Raw genomic sequence first — 25,215 nt, forward strand, 5'->3', positions numbered from 1 at the left:
TATAATATGCCTTTTTTTTTTTTTTTTTCCTTTTTTTAGACAGAGTCTCGCTCTGTCTCCAGGCTGGAGGGCAGTGGCGCGATCTCGGCTCATTGCAAGCCCCGCCTCCCCAGTACACACCATTCTCTTGCCTCAGCCTCCCGAGTAGCCGGGACTGCAGGCACCTGCCACCACGCCCAGCTAATTTTTCCGATTTGTAGTAGAGATGGGGTTTCACCATGTTAGCCAGAATGGTCTTGATCTCCTGACCTCGTGGTCCGCCCGTCTCAGCATCCCAAAGTGCTGGGATTACAGGCGTGAGCCACCGCGCCTGGCCTAATATGCCTCTTTTTAAAAACATGGCTGAGATACTGTGGCAGAAATATTTTGAATGGTCTCAGAACTGTTCAACACAGGGACCAGGAATTATGTCGGTTTCAGTTCTCATTGCCAAACCTGTTAAACTGAGCTCCAGGAGAATAGAATAGAGAATAAGTCACACTCTTCCTAGTAATCTTGATGCCCTTTTCACATAGTGTAATTAAGAATTTTCCTTTTTAATGGCTGTATGATATTCCATTCAATTCATGTACCACAATTCACTTAAGTTTTCCTGGATGGGTATGTTGGTTCCTTTTTTCTTTCCTTTTTGTTTTTGTTTTTTTTTTTTTTTTTGCTTCATTTTATTTCTGAGACAGGGTCTAACTCTGTCACCCAGGCTGGAGTACAGTGGCATCATCACAGCTTACTGCATCCCTAACCTCCCAGGCTCAAGCAGTCCTCCCACCTCAGCTTCCAGAATAGCTGGGTCTACAGGTGTATACCACCACACCCAGCTAATTAGATTTTTTTTTTTTTGTAGAGACAAGGTATTATTACCACATTGCCCAGGCTGGTCTCGAACTCCTGGGCTCAGGTGATCCTCCTGCCTCTGCCTCCCAAAGTGCTGCTGGGATTACAGGCAAGAGCCATCACGCCTGGTGTTTTTTGCTTTATTTTTAAAAATACTACAACTAATGTCATTGTCCATATGGCTTTTCTATGTTTTGGATCATTCCTTTCAAATGAGTTCCTGGATGTGGAGTCACCAGATCAAAGGCTATCAGTTTTTCAAGGCTTCTGACAGATATTACCAAGTTGCTTTCCAAAATGTTTGCAACGTTTATAGTTCTGCCAAAAGCATTTGAGAGAGGAGATAGGTTTGAGAGATGAGATAGGTTTGAGATACTGTCAGTTTGTAATGAAAATAATTATGAAAGAGAGTTTTATGGTTCTCTTTTTTTTTTTTTAAAGAGATGGGGGTCTTGCTTTGTTGCCAAGGTGGACTTGAACTCCTGGGGTCAAGTGATCCTCCCACCTCAGCCTCCCAGGTGGCTGGGATTACAAGCAGGCACCACTGTGCCAGCTTATGGTTTCTCCTTTGACCAAGTTCAGGGAAGGATTTAGCATGCTGCTTCACAAGTAAACTACAAAAACTACGAGTTCTTGTTTGTTTGTTTGTTTTTGCTAAGAGAACAGTATTTTATGGTTAACACAAAATCTGAAAAGCTGCTGTAGCTCCAACTTACCCACAAGCAATGGCACATCCCGACGGGGCATAAGCACATGCCATCACCCACGTGCAGGGCATAGTGACCGCGTGCTCCTGAAACACAGCACAGAGTGGACAACTAGCACTTCCACACAAAACTCTTTTTTTTTTTTTTTTTTTTTTTTGAGATGGAGTCTCACTCTGTTGCCAGTCTGGAGTGCAGTGGCACAATCTCAGCTCACTCCAACATCCGCCTCCCGGGTTCACGCGATTCTCTTGTTTCAGCCTCCTGAGTAGCTGGGATTACAGGCATGTGTCACCACGCCTGGCTAATTTTGTAGTTTTAGTAGAGATGGGGTTTCACTATGTTGGCCAGGCTGGTCTCGAACTCCTGACCTTAAGTGATCTGCTCACCTCGGCCTCCCAAAGTGCTGGGATTACAGGTGTGAGCCCCCGTGCCTGGCCACAAAAATCTTAACGTTTAAATTTTAGAAAATAAAATCACCAGATGCCTACTGAATTACATTCTAGTTTCAAAAGGAAGTGGTATAGGGTAAAGATGGGCTCAAGACTTATGAGGGGACTCTCATAATCAACTTTATGTCACATATTCGAAAAGTTAAAAAGTTCAACTAGCAAAAGCAAAGCAAAACAAAACAAAAACCCTTCATGTTTTACTTCCTTCTTAATGTCATACTCCCTTTGTTCTTCTGCCTGAGTATCAGGGCCCCTTTGCTTTGAAAGGTATGCCCAAATCTCCTTTCAGATACATACGTTTCCTTGTTTACTCTGATTTCCATTTTCAAAATACACTCTGGAATGACGTTTTATAGATGTATTTTCAGTTTGTTTACTTGTGAGTCTGCAAGAGCCTGTGTCCACTGTGGGACCTAAACCATCCCAGGGAAGGTATGAATGGGTGCGGGGAGGGGAAGGCGATCTTCGGTTGTGCTCACAGACAATGAGAACTGGTAACATGGAAATATTAAGAACTAAGCATGACAGTCCCTGGCTTCTGGCTTCACAGGGAGAATAAGAACCACCGTGGGCACAAGCGGCTGGCCTGCATGCGGTCGCACATCTTGGTGGTGGTGGAACCAGGACCAGGGTCCACGTCTCCCATGGGAATAAGACCTCAAGCTCAGATGTATTGGAAATATGGCTCTGTTGTTTGCATATCTGCGTGCAGGAGGACAGGGGTGACTCAGCCAGCCAGCAGCCAGGGACGGGCGCGCTTAGTTCTTCATGCTTCCAATGTACACTCAAGTGCTGGTCTTCTTCTCTGTTATAATTATATGTGTTTTTGTGGGGAAACACAGGCCCCAATACTGCCTGCCCAAATACTATTGTCAATAGCAGTCTCGTAGGCTTTCAGAGGCCAAGAATAATCTGCTGCTCTCCAGAGAACGAGCTGAGGTAGCCACTGTCAGCACAGGGTATCCCGGGCCCCCTTCCTCACAAGTAATGGCTGTATTCCCTGCCACGGGCCACAGGTGGCACCCTTGGCTCCCCAGAAATCAGTCTGTGCTCTAAGCCATGATAAGGTGTAAACAGAAGCAACTACACTCCCGCACAGTCCAGAAGATGCTGAGGAGTGCTGGGAGAGACGGAGGTTCCAGGGAGCTAGGCGCTGTATAGCAAAGCCCTGTGCAAACTGTTAAGCTGTCATTTGTATTCCCCAGGGGACTGACCATTAGGGACTTGACTCTACAAAATGATTCTGGCCCCTCACTTGACCAGGTCATGTCACCAGCTGCTTCCCACGACAGTGACTAAACACATTCGACAATGCGGAATATGGCTGCTGTTCACTATGAGACAGAGACAGGTCTCATGTTGTTCACAGCATAAAGGAAGGCTTTCTAAAGAAATATAGGAATTCTTATTTAATACACAATACTCTTTATTGTAAATGCCAATGCAATGCAGGTGTGCCAGCATACCTGCACGTAGGTTTTGGTCTTCAACTTTCATTAAGAGCTAAAATTTAAAAGTTGAGCTGTGCATGCCCAGGCCAGACTTGCAAGGGGATCAGACTGCATCACAGGGTAGCTCTGCCCAATCCCACTGCAGCCTCATCTTCCCCACCCTCCATGCGTTCATTCCCACAGGGCTATGGAGTCCGGTCAAACAGAGGGGAGGGAATGGAGGATTTCGGTGCCTCTTATCACTCAGAAGACAAATAGTACATGCAGTTGCACACGTGGACGCAAGTGTTCCATGCTCTGCCCATTTCTATGTTGGTACTGGCAGCCCCTATAGTGGCTCTAATAGTCCTCTCGGGGTGAGAGGGGAATAAAGGCTGCAATGGGCTGGCTGAGCTGTTCAAACATGGATGGGCCATCCCTAGAGAAAACTGCTTGCAGGGACACATGGAGAAAAATCAGGACAGGGCTGGGCAGCTGGATCAGAGCACCTTTAACTAGGCTGGGGTTCTGAAGTGCCTAATGTGGCTGGGAACAATGCCTCACCTTATTCGTGGTGAAGGAATCCCACACGATCACCTTCCCATCCTGGAGGGAGAAGAGCAAACAGTTCAGAGGTTGTCAAGTTCTTACATATTACTGCTGAGAATTCCTCATAAAAGCTGTGTCCAGCAGGGCAGTGTGAAGTGGAAAGCCGGAATGAGGATCTGGATAATCAAGACCCCCTAACCTTCCATGAAAAGAAGCGGAGTGAGTGCGGGAGGGGCTGGATGTCCCAGTGGAGCCGAAGGATCTCAACCTTACATTCCTTGGAAAGATACAACAACAGGAAACAACACGCTGACACTTCTTTCATACCATTTACAAACCATGCACAAACTGTTGGTACACTATCATCACCCGCCATACCCTAAATGTCAACAAATTATACAGAGGAAAGATAAACCTGACATTACCTTTAGGGACCTGACAGGTAAATAATAAATCTTTTTCTCCTACAACATCTCCGCTACTTTGTCCTTTCTCCCATTTGCTTTGGAGCCCATGGTCCCCGCGGCACCATCCAGGAGCCCCTCTCCCCATTTGCTGTCCATTTCTCTGCCAGGGACAGCTGCGGAGGGGGCGGAATGGGCCTGAGATCAGTCTAATTCCTTCAAGGGCTCACAGATGTCACAGCTCCAGCTCTGACATTTCGCACCTACACTGAGAACAACGTGCAATATGCGCCATCGTGGTGGGAACCCCTGTGGGCAGCTGTTCAGTAAGCAAACAGCACTCCCTGCCAGGGTGAATGCAGAGCTGGCCCTGCCACAGAGAATGCTGCCACTTTCACGGCAACCCAGCCGCGGCCTCCCGTGGGTGTAGGTTGTGACTATAGCATCATCTATTTGTAATGAAAACCCATCAGAGATAAATCCATGTGAGCCCTGGTCCCTGCAAAGCAGTCCCCTGCCCAGACCGTGGCATGCAGGTTGCTGGGCAGACAGTGGAAGAAGACCGGATCCTCAGGGATGGGAAATCTACAGCCACTATGGCAGGCTTGATTTTGCAATAACTCAAGCCATTTGGGGCCAAATTTTGGTGAATGAGGTGGCAGAGATATGGATGGAAAACATCACTTAAGGGCAGAAGCAAGATTGGATCCGCAGTGACACAGCTGCTTGCTTTGCATGATCTGACGGAAGATTTCTGTGTTAACACCATGCATGGCAGATGGACCCTGAAGCAAGGTCAAAGTTGGTGGTTTGGGGCCTTCTGAGATTCCAAAGCACATTGGTTCTTCTGGTCTTAATTTCTGCCTAAATGGCCCACACAATGTGTGGGGTGGATTCGATAAGCCTGTAGCACAGAAACTGGAGTGGGGCCACATGCCTGTATCATGGGGTCCTCCGCACCTGGAGCCCCTAATGGCTGGGGACTGGTTCCATGCACTGCCCACATCAGCGACCACGTTAGGGGCTTCTTCCATCTCACTGCCTGCCTGTCCCCCCATGTGTGCTCTGGAGTCCCCGTGTGTGCCACCCACTGTGTGCTCTGGGGTCTCATTAAACTAAGTGTGGTCTCCTCGGTGAGCACAGATTTATGTGTAGGGGTCTATGTACCAAGACAGAAAATATGCTTCTACCCTCAAGCCTTAATCCCACGTGGCTGGGGTGATGACTCTCCTGCATTGAAGCAGGAAGGCTGCTGATGAGTCCAAGTCTGTTCCAGAGGCTTCCTGCTTTCCAGCCTCCTCCCCACACCCACATCCACCTCTTCCAGCTCTGGAACAGAGCAGGATGGACAGGGTGTGCCCAGCCCTGCTGAAGATCCTCCCTTCCAACAGCAGTATGTGAGAGACAGAAAACCCAACACAAAGCCTACCTTGTCTGGATTTAAGTCGAAAGGCTAGAGAGCAACATGGATATCCTGATAAGCACCTTGTAAGAATAAGCTCTTGAAAAAGACTAGAAAGAAGTGCTCTAAAATAATAATAACGGGCAGGGCAAGGTGGCTCACGTCTATAATCCCAGTGCTTTGGGAGGCTGAGGCAGGAGGATCACTCTAGCCTAGGTCAAGGCTGAAGTGAGCTGCACTCCAGCCTGGGTAACAGAGTGAGACCCCATCTCAAGAAAAGAAAAAAGAAAAACAAAAAGTAATAATAATGGTTGTGACAGGATGGTGGGAGTAAAAGGTTTTTATTTTCCAGTGTTTCTTTAATGTAGTAAAATACATAAGTGATAAATTAATTTTGATCTTTAAAAAAAGCAAGTGCAATGTGACATACTAGATTTGTAGGTAATCCAGGAGAGTAATAACATTTGTCCTATCAAACGCAAAACTGACACAGACTGTACAGTCTGTGGATTCTCTAGAGTATATCCGGTTTTACAAGGGTTATATAAAAAAGCAAACCAACCTGCTTTTGGAAAAACTGAGCACAAGGCAGGGGTTGGGGGAAAACTATGCTGATCATAAAAATATGATTTATAGAAAAAATAAGATTTTGAGAAAAAAATAAACACTCTCACTCCGTTGCTCAGGCTGGAGTGCAGTGGCATGTCTCAGCTCACTGCAACCTCCGCCTCCCAGGTTCAAGAGATTCTCCTGCCTCAGCCTCCCGAGTAGCTGGGATTACACGCTCCCACCACTATGCCCTGCTAATTTTTGTATTTTTTAGTAGAGATGGTTCACCATGTTGGCCAGGTTAGTCTTTTTTTTTTTTTTTTTTTTTTTTGAGACGGAGTCTCGCTGTGTCTCCCAGGCTGGAGTGCAGTGGCGTGATCTCGGCTCACTGCAAGCTCCGCCTCCCGGGTTCACGCCATTCTCCCGCCTCAGCCTCCCAAGTAGCTGAGACTACAGGCGCCCGCCACCACGCCCGGCTAGTTTTTTGTATTTTTAGTAGAGACGGGGTTTCACCATGTTAGCCAGGATAGTCTCGATCTCCTGACCTCATGATCCACCCGCCTCGGCCTCCCAAAGTGCTGGGATTACAGGCTTGAGCCACCGCGCCCGGCCGGCCAGGTTAGTCTTAAACTCCTGACCTCAGGTGACCCATCCGCCTCAGCCTCCCAAAGTGCTGGGATTACAGGCATGAGCCACCACGCCCGGCCGAAGATCTCTTTTTTTATTGAGACAGGGTCTCACTGTGTTGCGCAGGCTGGAGTGCAGTGGCATAATCTCAGCTCACTGCAGCCTTGACCTCCTAAACCCAAACAATACTCCCACCTCAGCCTCCCAAGTAGCTGGCACTACAGACACGCACCACCATGCCCAGCTAATTTTTTATTTCTATTTTTGTAAAGACGAGGTCTCACCATGTTGCTCAGGTTGGTCTTGAACTCCTGGATTCAAGTGATCCTCCCGCCTTGGCCTCCCAAGGTGCTGGGATTATAGGCATGAGCCCCATAACCAGCCTATAGAATATCTCATGTGACTTCAGTTTATAGCTTTATGTTCAATACATGTTACATAAAAATAGACATCAAAAGTACTAAGCTGTGGGAGCCAGACTCCAAGTGAGACTTGGAGCCCAAATCATTCCAGCTTCCTGGTAGTCACTTTTCTATAGTCTCTTTCCTCTTTATATCAGGGTTATTCTGTGTGACCAACAGAATACAACAGAAGCAATGGACTGTCACCTCTGAGGCCAGGTCATGAAATACAGCATGGCCCTGCCTCTGCCCCTTCTTGTGGATCACTCGCTCTGGGAGAGGCCAGCTACCATGTTGTGAGCAGGTCCAATGGTGAGGAACTGAGGCCTCCAGCCAAGAGTCATGTGAACAAGGCACCCTGGCAGTGAGTCTCCACCTTAGTTCAGCTGTTGGCAACCACAGCCCCGACCAGCATCTTCACACAACCTCACAAACCACCTGAGCCTGAACCACGCAGCGGAGCCACTCCCGGATGCCTGATTCTCAGAAACCATGCGAGATTATTAAGCTGCTAAATTTGGGGTAATTTTTTGGAGTAATAGATAACTAATAAATAATATATAAAATAAACCATGTAAATGATATGATTTTTAAAATTGTACTTTACAAGATATGTATCTTAACATTGTTCTTTATGACATAAGAATTGCTAAACTCCTTAAATTGAAAGAAAGTCATTGATAGAATCTTATGCCCTCAATTTGGGGGGAAAAAAAAGAAACTATTTAAAAAATGGTTTCATTTACAAATAAGACTTTGAAATTATTTTCAATGGCTCATCACACTGGTTAAACTACATCTACACTGTTTCAACTATTATCAACTTCAATCTACCCAAATTAGTGAAGTTCTATAGTATGCAAGAGAGTTCTTTATGCTAAATCACATCCTTTGGAGAATGAGCAAAGTCTTACAAAGATCAGAAAAGGGCTTTTGGAAAGGGACAGCCCTCCTCCCCCTTAGCTATAAAATCCAAAACCCGCTCACCCATTACGCAGCAGGTGTGACCTACCTGTGACGAGCTCACGATCCTCCTCTTATCTTTGCACCAGTCCATGCACAGGACTTTGTTCCCATGGCCTTTGAGGGTCCTTCTGGTCTTCATGACAAACTGCCCCAGGGCCTCTACCCGCTCCGCCACCTGGTGCACTGGAAGGACAAGGCCATAGTCAGTCCCCTTGCTAAGGACCAGGTTCTGGGCTTTGGGCTGGCACAGCACAGACACAGGCTCCGCACAGGAAGGCAGCCCCATGGGTTTCCTCCACAAGAAGCCACAGCTTGATTCCCTGATTCCTTACCATTACATCCTAGCAGTACTCCTTCTTTTAAGATCAGTAGAGGGTAGAGACGACACTGCCGTTCTCTCTTTGTGTTTAAGACCCTATTTTTTCAAAGCACTTTTATCTATGTATGTTGAGGGATTAACAACAAGACCACCTCATATTCATAAAGCACTACATAAAATTCTTCCCTTTAACGGCCACAGCTCCGAAGAGGAGGGCAGGACAGGCAGCAGAGTGAGACTGCTATGCCCATTTAGCAGGTGGGGAAACTGAGACTCACAGAGGTTATCTGGCTAAGACAAGTTCATACAATCACCAGCGAACCAGGGTGGGGCTTCTAGTTCTCCTGCCTACCACTCTCTCATCACAAGGAAAACTGACTTTACAAAACTGTTCCAAGAGGACTATAAGGTACACCCTGCGGCTCTAGCCCTGGCTGTGTCTAGCTGACCCTCTGTGTGCCTAGCACCGGCCTGGACCGTGGCAGGTACCTCATACACATGGCGCAGGAAAGAATGAACCAGCGAACTGCCAAGCAAGCTGTCTGCAAACTGCACACCTGTGAGTTTACTGAAAAACTTACCGTCCACAGAAATCAGTGCAATGTCCTAAAAGTCTGAACACACGATCCACACATAGCACCACTTATACCAGAAAGGAGATCCAAAAGTCAATCTCTCAGGGCTGGGACAACAGCTTCTTTCCTGAGGCCAGCTTTCTAGGGCTTTCTAGAAAGGCTTTCTAGAAAGGGCGAGCTTTCTAGGGGCTTGTAGATAAGCTGAGACTCATGAGTCTGAGAGGGACAAGTTCGTAGGAAATGGCTGGAAAGTCACAAAGACCAGCTGGTCCAGACCCTTCATCATGCAGGGGAGGACGCCAAAGTCTGCAGGGATCCTGCGGCCACTCCCCACTTCCCTCTCTTGTTGGTGGCTATGTGAGAAGGAGAAGCCAGGGCTCTGAACTCTCCCTCTACATCTCCTTTAGTGAAACCTCTCAGCTGGCCTTTCTCCAGGCAGGTGAGGAGGGTAGAGGGCATTTTCAGGGGGGAACAGCCTAGGCAAACAGACAGAGGAACAGGGCGGGAAGAGGCAAGGCAGCTGCCCCTCATGTCTTCCCAGGGAGCTGCTGAGGCTTGACGGGGCTGTGGCCCATTTCCCTTCAACTGGCAGCCTGCGCCGAGAGGGGCTGACTTTGTGGTCTGAGTTCTATGACAGCAGCATCCCTTCCTGGGAAATCCTTCCTCCATCCTTCCCTCCCCAAAATGCTTCAGTGTGTATGTCCTAAAAACAAAGAACTCTCTTAAATAACCAAAGCGTAATGATCAAAATTAGAAAATTAATGCTGAAACAATACTAATCTACAGACTTATTGAGATACTGCCTATTATCCAAATAATAACCTTCACAGCAAAAGGAAATCCATGGTCAGAGATTGAATTCAGTTGTCATGTTTATTGCGCCCCCAGTTATTTGGTTCCTTCTTGTAATGTGGTCTGATGCTTCCTTGAGATTAGTTTGGGTAAAACACGTTTGGCAGGGACACAGAGATGGGGTGCTGAGCTAATGTCACTGCCTCCCGCCTGGGCACAGAGGTCCCATTGCCGGGGGGGTCACCAGGGATCATCTGGTTAAGGGGGCACCTGCCAGGTCTCTCCACTGGAGAGTTACCATTTCACCTTTTGTAATGAAAAGTGTCTTGTTAGGGAGGTACTCTGAGACTATATAAACGTCGGGTTACCCCTCAAACCTCAATGGCCTTAATTTAATACTGCTAATGATTCTGGTCTGAACGAGTGATTGTGATGATGGCTGGCAAGTGGTGATCTTTCTCAGTCCACCCTTCCCTCTGCATTCATTAGTTGGCTTTCTAAGGAGGAGCTTTGCCTCCTCTCCCAGTTGTTTATTTATTCACTCATTTATATTAGTAGAGACTCATGGGTTCTTACTTTATTCAAGAGGTTGTAATCCATTACTAATACTATTGATCTTGATCTTCAAATTGTCCCAGGTGACGGGGAGCCCTGTCAAGCAGGTTCCCGTGACCTTCTGACATGTCCCCCTCATAGGCTGAGCACTTCTCATTCCAAGCTTCCACTGTTCCTTCCCTGTCCTTGCCCTAAAATCAGCTGCTTCTCCAAGAAGTTTTAGTTCCTTTTAGTTGCCTCGTTTCTTTGTGATAAAAGAGCAAAGTTGCACATGGGCTAAAAGTCTTTGTGAAAATCCAAACTGTAAAAATACTTGCTAAACTAGGCCAGGCACAGTGGCTCACACCTCTAATCCCAGCACTTTGGGAGGCCAAGGTAGGTGGATTGCTTGAGCTCAGGAGTCTGAGATCAGCCTGCACAACATGGTGAAACCCCGTCTCTACCAAAAATACAGAAACTTGGCTGGGTGTGGTGGCACATGTCTGTCACCCCAGCTACTTGGGAGTCCGAGGTGGGAGGCCGAGGGGGGCAGAGGTCACAGTGGGCAGAGGTCGTAGTGAGCCAAGATTGTGTCATGCACTCCAGCCTGGGTGACAGAGCCAGACCTTGTCTAAACAAACAAACAAACAAAAAACCCAAAAATCTTGCTAAACTCTAAAGTGCTACATGAATGTTCAATTATTATGCCATTGCTTCTGCTAAAACATTGCATTATTTACTGCCATAAAACAGCATATTCATCTTTTACAGATATGTTCTTCACAAAATACATCAAATGAAGTTTAAAAACAGATTGAATATTCCAAATTCTTACAGTTATAGGACTTTTTTTTTTTTGAGACGGAGTCTTGCTCTGTCACCCAGACTGGAGTGCAGCTACATCATCTCGGCTCACTGCAACCTCTACCTCCGGGTTCAAGGGATTCTCCTGCCTCGGCCTCCCGAGTAGTTGGGATTATAGGCACGTACCGCCATGCCCAGCTAATTTTTGTATTTTTAGTAGAGACGGGTTTCACCATGTTGGCCAGGATGGTCTCGATCATCTGACCTTGTGATCCACCCACCTTGGCCTCCCAAAGTGCTGGGATTACAGAAGTGATCCACTGCACCCAGCCATATAGGCCTTTTATATAAGGCTCTATCGGCCCAGAGTTGTGAGCATATTTTATTTAGTATTTTACTTTGAAATTTTACATCAATATTATTGCTGCTTCTCCCAATTCAGCATTAGGACAGCCATAACTTTTTGATAATTTCCCTTTTAATAAAAAAGATGATTCACCCAACCAAAATAGAGCCCTCCTTACATAATGTGAATTTGAATAGATCCCAACTATTAATTATTTTTTCTCACTACAATTTTTTTCTTCCCACATGTAGATTACTGCCAACCCACTCCATCCTGTTTCTATCTGCCAAATTTTGCATCCACGGAATTAAAAAAAATTTTTTAAATTAAATATTAGGAAGTTTAAAAAAAAAGACCTAGAAATGAGCTGCATATGTGCTGGGTATTATTTGTGCGAGCTTGGTTCAGGGCAGATGTGGTTTCTCCTTTGCCTTCTGGAGGACCATTCCTGCAGGATTTAATTTTTTTTTTTAATGTTGAATATAACCAGCTGGTTTCTTTTTTTTTTTTTTTTTGAGACGGAGTCTCGCTGTGTCTCCCAGGCTGGAGTGCAGTGGCGTGATCTCGGCTCACTGCAAGCTCCGCCTCCCGGGTTCACGCCATTCTCCCGCCTCAGCCTCCCAAGTAGCTGAGACTACAGGCGCCCGCCACCACGCCCGGCTAGTTTTTTGTATTTTTAGTAGAGACGGGGTTTCACCATGTTAGCCAGGATAGTCTCGATCTCCTGACCTCGTGATCCACCCGCCTCGGCCTCCCAAAGTGCTGGGATTACAGGCTTGAGCCACCGCGCCCGGCCCCAGCTGGTTTCTATAATAAGAATTTGCTGGAATAAAATGACAACCTGTTAAGAAATTCCACTAGCTTCAGGAAGACAGGAGTGCTGTCTTGTTTGATCTTCTTCAGAGGCAAAACTGGAGCAAAGCAGTTAAAAATCCAGGCTCTGGATGTGCGGGCCTGGGTCAAAGCCTGGCTCTGCCGCACACCAGCTGCACAACCTTGAGCAAATACTTTCTTGCCATCTCTCTTCCCCTGTGGGGTTGTGGGGACAACTATTCAAGCCTGGCACAAAGGGAACACTTGATAAGGGTTGGCTATGACATTCTCCAGCTTGGCCTACAGTGAGTACCCAGTAATATTTACTGAAGGAATAAATGAAATGCTTAGTATTTATTCAATTTCAATCAACGGCAGCAATCCTAAGCAGCAGTTTTTGGTGGGCCAACAAAACAATCAAGCCTCTTTCCCTTCTTTTTCTGTACCTCTCCCTATCCCTAATCCATCATTCCTACTTCAGCTGTCAAGCAACTCACCACTTTAACAGGGCACGCTCCCTAGCACTGGGCGTGGGAGGCACACACATGGTTTCAGACCTATTTTCTGATCCAAGGAGCTCACCAGCCTTTTGTTTTTAAAAAAAGTTCCTTTTTTTCTTTTCCCCCTCCTGGCCCTATCCTGTTCCCTGAGCAACTTGGATTGGGTCGTTACCACGCACAAACCCTTATGCCATTTAGATACAGCTCAAACTCTTTTCTAATTCATTCCAGTTCAGTCTGTGCCAGCCTCTGGAACCACCCAGGTATACGAGAGTCAGTCCCTGCCCTCACTGGAGTTCAGAGTCAAGGGAAGAGATGGAGCCATAACGATGATTTCCACATAACGTGGGACTTGCTAAGCAAGATGTGTGGACACAGGAAGCTTCTGTCCCAGAGGATGGGGCACTGCACTGGGCCTTTTGGGGTGGCATCTGAGCGCAGGTGAAAGGATAAAAACGTGAGTCAGATGAGAGGAGGTCCTAGGTGGGTACACTAAGCTGAGGAAATGGCAAAAGCAAAGGCCCCACAATAACACTGATGTAAAATTTTTTACATCAGTATTTTTTAGGGGTGGAATAAACAACTTGATTGCAGAGATAGGGGTAGGTGCGGGCAAGTAATGGCGCTGTACACCCATGACAGAGCTCATTTATCCCACGGTGACAGCAGCCTGCTGTCATCAGAGGAGTGGCGTGGTCGGATCTGCCTTCTCATGACTATCTGCGGCTGCAGCGCTGGAGGACAGCGCTGGCGGAGACAACACTGGAGGAGGGAAACCGGGGAAGAGACTCCTCTTCTTTGGCAGGCCCCTCTGCAGCAGACACACCTTCTGCTGCACCACCCTTCTCTGTGGTCCCTCCAAGGTCAGACTGGAACAGCCCAGAAACTGCTCCCTGTACCTGGATGTTCTCCTTCCCATGTCCAGGGAGAGGACACCTGCCTCTGTGGCCTCCAGGCTTGGTTGGGTCCCATGAAGCTTGAGAGGCTGAATATTCTGGATGCCAGTCCAGACCAAGGAATCAGAATCCAAGTCATGGGAGCAACTCAAGAGGAAGTGTAGGCCAGTGAATGTTTGCTGCTTGAATGATGGTTCCAGAATCTCTACTATGTGCCAAGAACTGTGCCAAGTGCTTGGGTACAGAAAAGAGTAACCAGTCTCTGCTCTTACTGAGCTCACAGTCTGCAGGGGGCAGACCTAGGTCAGCACCCAGGTAACAACTACAGTGCAGTGTGATGGTGGCTGACAGAGGCTGTTACCCAGGGTCAGGGAGCCAGAGGGGAACAGGGCTGACTCTGCTGGCAGGCATGGTCATTAGAGGGGATGTCACTGAAGCCTGGTTTGAAGGATGCATAGGAGCTGGGGTGGAAAAGGGTAGGTGAGAAATTAGCTTCTTTTTTTTTCTTTGTGGGGGAGGGGGGTGGAGTCTCGCTCTGTTGCCCAGGCTGGAGTGCAATAGAGTGATCTTGGCTCACTGCAACCTCTGCCTCCTGGGTTCAAGCGATTCTCCTGTCTCAGCCTCCCGAGTAGCTGGGATTCCAGGCCCATGCCACCACACCTGGCTAATTTTTGTATTTTTAGTAGAGATGGGGTTTCATCATGTTGGCCAGGCTGGTCTCGAACTCCTGACCTCAGGAGATCCACCTGCCTCTGCCTCCCACAGTGTTGGGATTACAGGCATGAACCATCTCACCTGGCTGGGAAATTAGCTTCTTGTTTTTGTTTTTTTTTTTTTTTTTGAGACGGAGTCTTGCTCTGTCGCCCAGGCTGGAGTGCAGTGGCGTGATCTCAGCTCACTGTAAGCTCCGCCTCCTGAGTTCATGCCATTCTCCCGCCTCAGCCTCCCGAGCAGCTGGGACTACAGGCGCCCACCACACGCCCGGCTAATTTTTTGTATTTTTAGTAGAGAAGGGGTTTCACCGTGTTAGCCAGGATGGTGTCGATCTCCTGACCTCGTGATCCGCCCAACTCGGCCTCCCAAAGTGCTGGGATTACAGGCGTGAGCCACTGCGCCCGGCCGGAAATTAGCTTCTTAATGTCTACATTTGTTGCTGTTTTTTAGGAAAACGGCAGACAATGACCCAATTCATGGGAGTGTTCTGAGGTTCAACTGAGAAGGCAAATTAAAGTGCCTAACAGGCAGCTGGCAGGCCAGGCGTGGGAAATCTAGAGTTGGTGTACTAGGAACTGAGAACTAGAAGGCTGGAAACAACACGACCCGGAGAAACGGTGGACCCATAAAAACTAGAGATCATGTTTAGAATAGCAGAGAATGGGAGAGTGAAAAGAGGGGTTGTGAATGGACAGATGGTTTTGTCTTGATTGCCTTTTACAGAATTATAGAAGTAAATGTATATTCATTGAAAATAATCAGAAAATGAAAATATATGGTCACTTAGAATTCTGCTTAGGCTGACCATTCTTATCATTTGGTGTGTACCCTTCCAGCCTTTCCTCCACATATGTGCACACACATATATATATGTGTGTAAGCAGAAAACATGCCACATAAAATTTGGGGGACTACAGGCATGGAATTACAGGCATGAGCCACCACACCCAGCCTATCATTTTTAATGACTGCATAACACTCCACTATATACACATACTATAATCTCTGACTCTCCTACTGGTGGACACTTACTTTGTCCCAGGGCTACCATGATACCCTTGTACTGCATTATCTCCTTAGATAAATTCCAAATCATTGCATTGCTGAGTCAAAGGGAAAGCATATTTTTTAAGGCTTTTGATGTATGTTACCAATATCCACCACTGATACCACTGATTGTGTGTCTCCTGGGTGACGGGCGCTGGGCTGAGTGCTTTACACAACAGCCGGAGGACAAAGGCTTCATCTCCATCTCTACAGATGAGGAGCCTGGAGCTCAGAGAGGCTAAGGACCTCATGCACACATACCTGGATCCCTAAGAACATTTACATATCTTCAATAATGGGAGAACCTGTGGGCAGGTGGTTATCATTATCTAGAAAATCGAGGAGTAGGTGAGGCATTGACAATGGTTTCTTAGTCCAGGAGACATCCTAACTTTGAATCCTCCATGCCTCTGTTTTTTTGTTTGTTTGCTTTTGTTTGGTTTTGTTTTTTTGAGACAGAGTCTTGCTCTGTTGCCCAGGTCTGGAGTGCAGTGGTGTGATCTTGACTCACTGCAACCTCCACCTCCCAGGTTCAAGAAATTATCATGTCTCAGCCTCTCAAGCAGCTGGGATTACAGGCATGCGCCACCAGGCCTGGCTAATTTTTGTATTTTTTTTTTAGTAGAGATGGGGTTTCACCATGTTGCCCAGGTTGGTCTCGAACTCCTGGCTTCAAGTGATCCACCCGTCTCGGCCTCCCAAAGGGCTGGGATTACAGGTGTGAGCCACGGTGCCTGGCCATACCTCTTTGATGTAGGCAGATCAATGGGTCACAGAGCTAGAGAGCCTAGATCAGGAGTGAAGAAACCTGCCTGGGTTTGGCCGCCACTTGGCTGGAAGAATCATGGAAAGTGAGAGAGAAGAGACCTGAATGACTCAACAAGCAAGGACAGAGCACCTTTCACAGGCTGGTCCTGTGCTATGCGCCAGGCAGAACATGATGGACGGCTCCCAGCTGGATGGAACTTGGAGTTGGGTAACTATGTGGAGCGGTAGTCTTCAAGCTCCCATTTTACTTGTACGAGTCTCCCCCAACCGCCTCTGCTTTGGCTCATAGACAAAATCTTACCAGAAGTCCAATACGGAAAACAGATGAAGGTAGAACTGAGCTGGTGAACAGTGGAGGGAGGGTGACGGCCAGACACAAAGGCATGTCTGCCCCTGAGTTCCAAATATCACGTCTACCCCTGGAGTCCAAACAGCAAGCGTGAAGGCCAGTGAGCTACACCAAGCCCCCTCGCTTCTCAGAAAAGGAAAACGGGGCCTGAGGGAAGAGCACAGTTAACAAATAAAAGGTGAACACATGTCTCCTCTGGGCCTGCACCCTGCTCTGTAAAATGAGGGTATTAGAGTGTATCTCACAGGGCCTTGGAAATATGATATAATTCTGGCCAAATCTTAACTTTTCATCAAGATGTGGCTTACTCTCAACTTTCAGGGAATAGTTTTGTTATTTATTTTATAATCTGTGCATACATGAACTGAAAGCAAAAGATATGGTGTGCAGCTCAATACACAAGAATTCAAACCATGTAAATTTATAAAGTGAAAATTCACAACAGGGTCCTTCTCATTACATCATAAGGCAATGGGGGAAATAAAAAAAAAAGGAACCAAAGCATGAACAAGCTCTAAAATGTCCCTGAAAATGAATACTCTGAAACTGATTGTAAAGAAAACAAGTGAGATGTCTTAAATAGAAAGACAAAACTATTCAAAAAATGATCTGGAATCACTTTCAAATTTGCACTAATATATACAGTCTTTTCATGGCACCTTTTGGTAGATTAAAGGAAACAAGCAAAAAGAAAAATTAATGCTAATTTTAAAAAACTGTAGTCTGATTCTGTGCCAAAGTAGAATGGGATAGGATGGATACAAAACCCTCAAATAGGCTGATCCGAGTGCAATGGTATTTACTACTAATTAATTACAACCAGTTACAGATTTCTTTGTTCCTTCTCCACTCCCACTGCTTCACTTGACTAGCCTTAAAAAACAAAACCAAAAAAAAAAAAAACCACAAGGTGGGCCAAGATGGCTGATTAGAAGCAGCTGCGAACCGCAGCGCTCCTGGAGAGTGGAATGGCGAGTGAATTCTACACCTTCAACTGAGGTATTCAGGTTCTCGCACTGGGACTGACTAACCAGTCGGGGCGACTCATGGAGAACGAGGAAAAACAGGGTGGGGCGATGGCCACATGTTCTCACTTATAAGTGGGAGCTGAACAATGAGAACACATGGACACATCGGAGGAACAACACACACTGGGGCCTGTCAGGGGCATAGCAGGAGGGACAGCATCAAGAAGAATAGCTAATGGATGCTGGGCTTAATACTTGGGTGATAGGTTGATCTGTGCAGCAAACCACATGACACATATTTACCTATGTAACAAAACTTCATATCCTGCACATGTACCCTGGAACTTAAAAGCTGAAGAAAGAAAAAACAAACAAACAAACAAAACCCTCTCAAACACCTGTATGGAAGGAAAACATTTACAGTCACATTTATCTCACTTGTATTTGTCAGAGATTTGTGAATTGCCTTAAAAAAATTCATGAGGCTGGGCGCAGTGGTTTGAGATCAGCCTGGCCAACATGGTTAAAATACAAAAAAAAAAAATTAGCCAGGCTTGGTGGTATGCGCCTATAATCCCAGCTACTCGGGAGGCTGAGGCAAAAGAAGCACTTCAATCTGGGAGGTGGAGGTTGCAGTGAGCCGAGACCACACTACTGGACTCCAGCCTAGGCAATAAAGTGAGACTCTATCTCCAAAAAAAAATTAATGAGCCACAAAAAATTCTACCCTGAATTCTCTAATGAAAAGTTTGGAGACACGCGGTGCCGCGGGGCAGGGGGAGAGGCAGAGGGAGGGGACATGGGCTCATTGCCGTGTGTGCCCTGCACTCTGTCCCTCACTCGCCACCGATGACCCGTCTTGCCACGCGCATGCCCTGACACCGCCCCGCAGAAACGCTTCGGTTACCCACAGTCTTTTGCCAGATGAGACTGGTGCCCATGGTACTGGCTCCTCATCTCACTCGGGCTTATGCCAAAGATGTAAAATTTGGTGCAGATGCCCAAGCCTTAATGCTTCAAGGTGTAGACCTTTTAGCCGATGCTGTGGCCGTTAAAATGGGGCCAAAGGGAAGAACAGTGATTACTGAGCAGAGCTGGGGAAGTTCCAAAGTAACAAAAGATGGTGTGACTGTTGCAAACCAATTGACTTAAAGGATAAATATAAAAACACTGGAGGTAAACTTGTTCAAGACGTTGCCAATAACACAAATGAAGAGGCTGGGGATGGCACTACCACTGCTACTGTACTGGCATGCTCTATGGCCAAGGAAGGCTTTGAGAAGATTAGCAAAGGTGCTACTCCAGTGGAAATCACGAGAGGTGTGATGTTAGTTGTTGATGCTGTACTTGCTGAACTTAAAAGCAGTCTAAACCTGTGACCACCCCTGAAGAAACTGCACAGGTTGCTACGATTTCTGCAAACGGAGACAAAGAAATTGGCAATATCATCTCTGATGCAATGAAAAAGGTTGGAAGAAAGGCTGTCATCACAGTAAAGGATGGAGAAACACTGAATGATGAATTAGAAATTATTGAAGGCATGAAGTTTGATTGAGGCTATATTTCTCCATACTTTATTATTAATATATCAAAAGGTCAGAAATGTGAATTCCAGGATGCCTATGTTCTGTTGAGTGAAAAGAAAATTTCTAGTGTTCAGTCCATTGTACCTGCTCTTGAAATTGCCGAAGATCATCGTAAGCCTTTGGTCATAATCGCTGAAGACGTTGATAGAGAAGCTCTAAGTACACTCGTCTTGAATAGGCTAAAGGTTGGTCTTCAGGTTGTGGCAGTCAAGGCTCCAGGCTTTGGTGACTATAGAAAGAACCAGCTTAAAGATATGGCTATTGCTACTGGTGGTGCAGTGTTTGGACAAGAGGGGTTGACCCTAACTCTTGAAGACGTTCAACCTCATGACTTAGGAAAAGGTGGAGAGGTCATTGTGACCAAAGACGGTGCCATGCTCTTAAAAGGAAAAGGTGACAAGGCTCAAATTGAAAAATGTATTCAAGAAATCATTGAGCAGTTAGATGTCACAACTAGTGAATATGAAAAGGAAAAACTGAATGAACGGCTGGCAAAACTTTCAGATGGAGTAGCTGTGCTGAAGGTTGGTGGGACAAGTGATGTTGAAGTGAATGAAAAGAAAGACAGAGTTACAGATGCCCTTAATGCTACAAGAGCTGCTGTTGAAGAAGGCGTTGTTTTGGGAGGGGGTTGTGCCCTGCTTCGATGCATTCCAGCCTTGGACTCATTGACTCCAGCTAATGAAGATCAAAAAATTGGTATAGAAATTGTTAAAAGAGCCGGGCGCGGTGGCTCAAGCCTGTAATCCCAGCACTTTGGGAGGCCGAGACGGGCGGATCACGAGGTCAGGAGATCGAGACCATCCTGGCTAACACGGTGAAACCCCGTCTCTACTAAAAATACAAAAAACTAGCCGGGCGAGGTGGCGGGCGCCTGTGGTCCCAGCTACTCAGGAGGCTGAGTCAGGAGAATGGCGTAAACCTGGGAGGTGGAGCTTGCAGTGAGCTGAGATCCGGCCACTGCACTCCAACCTGGGCGACAGAGCGAGACTCCGTCTCAAAAAAAAAAAAAAAAAAAAGAAATTGTTAAAAGAACACTCAAAATTCCCACAATGACCACTGCTAAGAATGCAGGTGTTGAAGGATCTTTGATAGTTGAGAAAATTATGCAAAGTTCCTCAGAAGTTGGTTATGATGCTATGGTTGGAGATTTTGTGAATATGGTGGAAAAAGGAATTATTGACCCAACAAAGGTTGTGAAAACTGCTTTATCGGATGCTGCTGGTATGGCCTCTCTGTTAGCTACAGCAGAAGTTGTAGTCATAGAAATTCCTAAAGAGAAGGACCCTGGAGTGGGTGCAATGGGTGGAATGGGAGGTGGTATGGGAGGTGGCGTGTTCTAACTCCTAGACTAGTGCTTTACCTTTATTAATGAACTGTGACAGGAAGCCCAAGGCGGTGTTCCTCACCAACAACTTCAGAGAAGTCAGTTGGAGAAACTGAAGAGAAAGGCTGGCTGAAAATCACTATAACCACCAGTTACTGGTTTCTGTTGACAAAATATATAATGGTTTACTGCTGTCATTGTCTATGCCTACAGATAATTTATTTTGCATTTTTGAATAAAAAACATTTGTACATTCCTGATACTGGGTGCGAGAGCCATGTGCCAATGTACTGCTTTCAACTTAAATCACTGAGGCATTTTTACTACTATTCTGTTAAAATCAGAATTTTAGTGCTTGCCACCACCAGATGAGGAGCAGCCTTTCTGTGGAGAGTGAGAATAATTGTGTACAAAGTAGAGAAATATCCAATTATGTGACAACCTTTGTGTAATAAAAAAATTGTTTAAAGTTAAATAAAAGGTTTGGAGAATTAAGTTATGGGACCATCTTCAAGATGGAATACTATATGGTTCCATATAAGAATTTTTAATGATGACATTAAAAGAAATGTAAATGACATGGGGAGCTACTCAGTCCATTTTGCTGAATGTTAAAACTGGGCTCAAATCCTCTATCTAGTACAGTCCCTACTAAGCTTAGAAATATATACACAAACATGGAAACATAAGCTATGAAATACATCAAAATATTAAAAATGGCTTCCTCTAGGTATTGAGATTATGAATGACTTGTTTTCTTTATATTTCTAGATTTTTCCACAGTGAGCATTTGTTTATTGGCAAAGTACTCTAAACACCCTTGCATTAGCCAGCTCGAGTATAATGGTGAATGCAGAGAAAGGAAGGGGAAAGGAAATGAAGGCAGGTTAGCTTTCTGCTCCCTCTGACGGCTGCAGGAGGCACGTGGCCGAGCAACAGGGAAGAGGATGACTGTAGAGAAACCGACTTCTGTGAGCCTCAGTACACAGATCACATGTTCTTAGAATATGAAAAAAGTCAAAGAATATGTTTGTTCCAGGCTAATCTAGAAAGTTAGTTTTCCTAGATTTTTCCCTAAGCCATAAATCAGAATAGTCCAAGGCTCTAAGCCATAACGCATTCAAGAATAAAACTTTTCAAAAAATTACATTTAGAATAGATAGAAAAGTTAATGGTATCAGACAATACATCCTGTGTATCAAATGTAGTCTAGATTTGTACTCAGAGAAACGACATAAACTTGCTTTGTTCCTTCACAATATTAGAATCTGCCTCAAGGAGCTGGGAATTGGGGTGAAGCTCCCACACAGCCCCAGGAGGCTGCTGTGCCTGTTGGCTGAAACGAGCACCACGTCCTTCCTGTTTTGTCTGCTTTGAGCCTTTCAGATTATTCCTCAGTTTAATTTCAAGTTAAAGACTCTTTAGAGCTGAAATGTTTTCCCCTTTCTCTTTTTATTTTTCGAGACAGGATCTTACTCTGTCACATGGGCTTGAGTGCAGTGGTGCAATCATAGCTCATTGCAGTCTCAACCTCCTGGGCTCAAGTGATCCTCCCACCTCAGCCTCCCGAGTAGCTGGGACCACAGGTGCACACCATCATGCCTGGCTAACTTTTAATTTTTTTTGAGAGTTGAGGTCTCGCTATGTTGCCCAGGCTGGTCCTGAACTCCTGGGCTCAAGTGATCCTTCCGTTTTAGCCTTCCAAAGTGAGCCACCACACCTGGCCTCCTTTTATTCTTGATCTTGACTCCCATTCTAGTACTCATTTTTCCCTTATTATAAAAAGCAGTAAATGTGCTGGGTGTGGTGGCTCATGCCTGTAATCCCTGCACTTTGGAAGGCAGAGGCAGGTGGATCGCTTGAGCCCAGGAGATCAAGACCAGCCTGGGCAACATGAAGAAACCTCGTCTCTACAAAAAAATGCAAAAATTAGTCAGATGTGGTGGCACACACCTGTAGTCCCAGCCACTTGAGAGGCTGAGGTGGCCAGGAGTTTGAGGTGGCAGTGAGCCATGATCGGGTCACTGTACTCCAGCCTGGGTGACAGAGTGAGAACCTGGCTCAAAAAAACAAAACAAAACAAAAACAAAACAAAACAAAACAAAAAACCCAGTAAATGCAAAGATGGGTATAAAATGAAAAGCACCTTCACTTTCCAAACCCCTCTCTAGAGGTAACAAGTTCCCTGTGTATCCTTCCAGACATTTACTGCATCTACAAGCACCCCTTGTTTATTAAGATCATGTTATATATACCGTTTGGCACACTGCTTTTTATTTTCTTTTACTTAATAAAAAAATTGACACCTTTTCATACATGGATTTACTTTTCTTTCTTTTCAATGCCAATCTCTTCTTTTTTTTTTTTCATTTGATAAATATTTACTTAGCCTAGCTCACTGTTGTAGGAGAGTGATCCACAGTAATTAATACAAATAAAGTACCTGCTGCCAAGGTGCTTACATTCTAGTAAGGGAGACATAAAATCAACCAATCATCAATCAGTCAACAAAGAATAAATGAACGAAAGTAATTTTAGAGAGTGATAAAGTGAACAATGAAAGGGAGCTGAAATTGTAGGAAGTTGGGACAGACATGGCCATTTTAGATTAAGGAATCTCCATGTTGCCCAGGCTGGTCTTGATCTCCTGGGCTCAAGCGATCCACCTGCCTCTGCCTCCCAAAGTGCTGGGATTATAGGCATGAGCCACCATGCCCAGAACATTTGCTGCTTTTTATAATAAGGGAAGGTGCCTCTGAGGAGGTGGAATATGAACCGAGACAGAATATACGAAATAAGCTATGCAAAGAAGTGGGAGGACATTCCAGAAGCAACTACACAACATGTCTGAAGGCTGAAGGCAAGAACAAGCCTGATGGTCTGAAGCTCACCAAGATGTCCAGTGTGACTGGCAATAGTGAGCAAGGCATACACTGATCCAAGGTGAAATAGAAGAGGTAGATGGAATTAGGTCAGTTAGGGAGACTGTTGGCAAATCTCAACTTTCTAAGAGAAGGTCTAGCATGGTGAGGAGGACAGCTGTCCTGGGAGCCTGAACCTTCTCTACTCCCTTTTCAACATTAGAGTAGCTGCAAAATCTTAGGGAAATCGCTTCACCCCTCCCTGGATCTCAGCTGCTTTTTCATCTATAAGCGACAGGGCTGTTGGGAAGCGAAGGAAATGTTTTGTGCTGGAAGACTGAAGCTGAAGCCGGCAAACCCTCCTGATCTAAGAGCTGTGTGATAGGCTAAATAATGGCTCCCAAAGGTGTCCACATCCTAATCCCCAGAACCAGTGACGATGCTATCTTATGGCAAAAGGGACTTCATAGATGTGATTAAGGATCTTGAGATGGGGAGATGATCCTGGATTATCCAGGTGGGCCCAACATAATCACACGGATCCTAGTAAGACGGAGCAGGTGGGTTAGAGTCAGAGAGAGAGGTGACCACAGAAGCAGTGCTGAGAATCACGTGCGCCTTGGGCCGAGAACATGGGCAGCCCCTAGAAGCTGGAAAAAGCAAGAAATGGATTCTCCCCTAAAGCCTCCCGAAGGACCTGCCCACCCATTTTAGTCACTGATTAGAGGCCTCCGGCGCTGTAAGAAAATAAATGTATGTTATTGCAAGCCACTAAGTTTGTGGAAATTTGTACAGCAGCATGTGCTGTAACCACATGATTCTAAAATGCCTTGGAATCAAGCGAGGGAGTACTCGCCTGTGGTAGAGGATAAGCAGAAAGTGACAAAGAGAAAGCTCTGGGGAGAAGCAGGAAGCTCTGCGGGAGGAAGGGGAAAACAGGGCTTGGGGCTGTGGAGTTTGATGTGAGCTGGTTTCCCATCAGAGGACCCATATAAGCTATTAATACTTCCTACATTTAATGTTGGCCACGGGTCTGGCTTGGGGATGAGGGCCAAAGGGATGGAGGTGAAGAACTCAGGGTCTGAAAGAGGAAAGCTTCCTTTTTCCCTCAAACTTTATGCTATACAATTTTATTGTGTGGACCTTAAGGCAAGAATTTGGACAAGTCCAAGCCAATAGGAGGTAACAACTATCCTGGTTTGCCTAGGACTGCAGGGTCTCCTGGGCTGCAGGACTTTCCATTTTAAAACCTAGGGTCTGGCTGGGTACGGTGGCTCACGCCTGTAATTCCAGAACTTTGGGAGGCCGAGGTGGGTGGATCACCTGAAGTCAGGAGCTCGAGACCAGCTTGGCCAACACGGTAAAACTTCATCGCTTCTAAAAATACAAAAATTAGCTGGGTGTGATTGTGTGTGCCTGTAATCGCAGCTACCGGGGGGCTGAGGCAGGAGAACTGCTTGAAACTGGAAGGCCGAGGTTGCAGTGAGCCGAGATCGTGCAACTGCACTCCAGCTTGGGTAACAGAGCAAGACTCCGTCTCAAAAACAAACAAACGAACAAACACACACACACACCTAGGGTCCCAGGCAAACTGGGATGAGTTGGTTACTCCAGCTGATAGTCTAAAGGGGTCTCCCTGACCAGGACAGAGGCTACTGGGTCACCTATACAATAACACTAAAATGCAAAAATGTTCAGGTA

At 46.1% G+C, this 25,215-nt stretch overlaps 1 protein-coding gene and 1 pseudogene across 1 annotated transcript in view; one reads left to right on the forward strand and one right to left on the reverse strand.

Moving 5' to 3' along the window:
- The window catches only part of GNB5 (G protein subunit beta 5), a 57,071-nt gene that overhangs the window by 25,392 nt on the left and 6,464 nt on the right, over positions 1 to 25,215 (reverse strand). The window contains exons 2-4 of the mRNA XM_015142260.3: positions 8,362 to 8,498; positions 3,982 to 4,023; positions 1,548 to 1,624 (exon numbers count right to left, since the gene is read on the reverse strand). Of these exons, the coding sequence (XP_014997746.1) occupies positions 1,548 to 1,624; positions 3,982 to 4,023; positions 8,362 to 8,498 (256 nt within the window). The remainder of the gene's footprint in view (positions 1 to 1,547; positions 1,625 to 3,981; positions 4,024 to 8,361; positions 8,499 to 25,215) is intronic.
- Positions 17,819 to 20,072, forward strand: LOC695671 (60 kDa heat shock protein, mitochondrial pseudogene; annotated as a pseudogene).

Source organism: Macaca mulatta, chromosome 7, assembly GCF_049350105.2.
Source record: "Macaca mulatta isolate MMU2019108-1 chromosome 7, T2T-MMU8v2.0, whole genome shotgun sequence".
NCBI lineage: Eukaryota > Metazoa > Chordata > Mammalia > Primates > Cercopithecidae > Macaca > Macaca mulatta.